Source organism: Neopelma chrysocephalum, unplaced genomic scaffold (assembly GCF_003984885.1).
Source record: "Neopelma chrysocephalum unplaced genomic scaffold, ASM398488v2 Primary Assembly neopelma1_86583, whole genome shotgun sequence".
NCBI lineage: Eukaryota > Metazoa > Chordata > Aves > Passeriformes > Pipridae > Neopelma > Neopelma chrysocephalum.
Window position 1 is genome coordinate 1 of NW_020916118.1, and position 1,405 is coordinate 1,405.

At 65.0% G+C, this 1,405-nt stretch overlaps 1 protein-coding gene across 1 annotated transcript; it reads left to right on the plus strand.

Moving 5' to 3' along the window:
- Nucleotides 1–154: 154 nt before the first annotated feature.
- LOC113979653 (ryanodine receptor 1-like) lies at nt 155–1,028 on the plus strand (the record flags this gene model as incomplete). The annotated part of the gene is made up of 3 exons (XM_027706976.1): nt 155–274; nt 734–813; nt 952–1,028. Coding segments are annotated over exons 1-3 (248 nt in total), but the record flags the coding sequence as incomplete, so codon positions are not given.
- Between the last annotated feature and the right edge of the window lie 377 nt (nt 1,029–1,405).

A 1,405-nucleotide genomic window follows, 5' to 3' on the forward strand; every position in this document is an offset into this window, starting at 1 on the left:
CAGGAGAAGGAGATGGAGAAGCAGAAACTGCTGAACCTCCCCCTGTGACCCCCCTGCCCCTCAACACCTGACACCCCCTGACACCCCCTGATCCCTGTGACCCCCCCTGATCCCTGTGACCCCCCCTGACCCCTGTGACCCCCCCTGACCCCTGTGCCCCCCTGTTTTTGGCAGGAGAAGGAGATGGAGAAGCAGAAGCTGCTGTCTCAGCAGGCCCGGCTGCACACGCGGGGGGCGGCCGAGATGGTGCTGCAGATGATCAGCGCCTGCAAGGGTGAGACCCCCAAAAAGAGACCCCTGAGAGACCCCTCAGAGACCCCCTGTGTGAGAGAGACCCCTGAGAGACCCCTGAGAGACCCCTGAGAGACCCCCCTGGGGGAGAGAGACCCCTGAGAGACCCTGAGAGACCCCTGAGAGAGACCCCTGAGAGACCCCCTGTGTGAGAGAGACCCCCAGGAGACCCCTGGGGAGAGACACCCCTGTATGAGACCCCCAGGAGACCCCCGAGAGACCCCTGAGAGACCCCTGACAGACCCCTCTGTGTGAGAGAGACCCCTGGGGAGACCCCTTGGAGAGACCCCCAAGAGACCCCTGGGAGACCCCTGAGGGTTCCCCTGGCACGAGGCCCCTCGGGTGACACACGTGTGTCCCCCCCAGGGGAGGGGGGGGCCATGGGGGGCTGTGACACACAAATGACACACATGTCACACATGTCACACACGTGTGTCCCCAGGCGAGCGGGGGGCCATGGTCTCCTCCACCCTCAAGTTGGGCATCTCCATCCTCAACGGGGGCAACGCCGACGTGCAGCAGGTGAGGGGGGGGCACCTCCGACCCCTCGGGGTGTCCCTTTGTCCCCTCAGGGGGGCACCCGTGTCCCCTTGGTCCCACTGACCCCCCAGAAAATGCTGGAGTACCTCAGGTACCCCCTGACCCCCCCTGACCCCCCAGAAAATGCTGGAGTACCTGAAGGCCAAGCGCGAGGTCGGATTTTTCCAGAGTGTCCAGGCCCTGATGCAAACCTGCAGGTGGGAATGGGGTGGGATGGGATGGGATGGGAATGGGAATGGATTGGGGGCACCTTGGAGGGAATGGGGGGCACCCCATGGGAATTGGGGTCACTTCCTGGGAATTGAGGTCACCTCCTGGGACTGGGGGGCACCCCACAGGAATTGGGGTCACCCCGGGGGCACTGGGCATCTTCCAGTGGGAATTGGGGTCACCCCACGGGAATCTGGGTCAACCCCCTGGGAACTGGGGTCCCTCTGCCTCATTGGGGTCCCCCCACGGTGAGCAGGGGCCCTGGTTGGGGGGGTTTGGGGTCTCCTGTGGCCCTCGGGAGGTCTCTGAGTCCATCTGGGGGGGGTTGGGTCCATCCCAGGGGGGTCCCATCGATTTGGGGGGG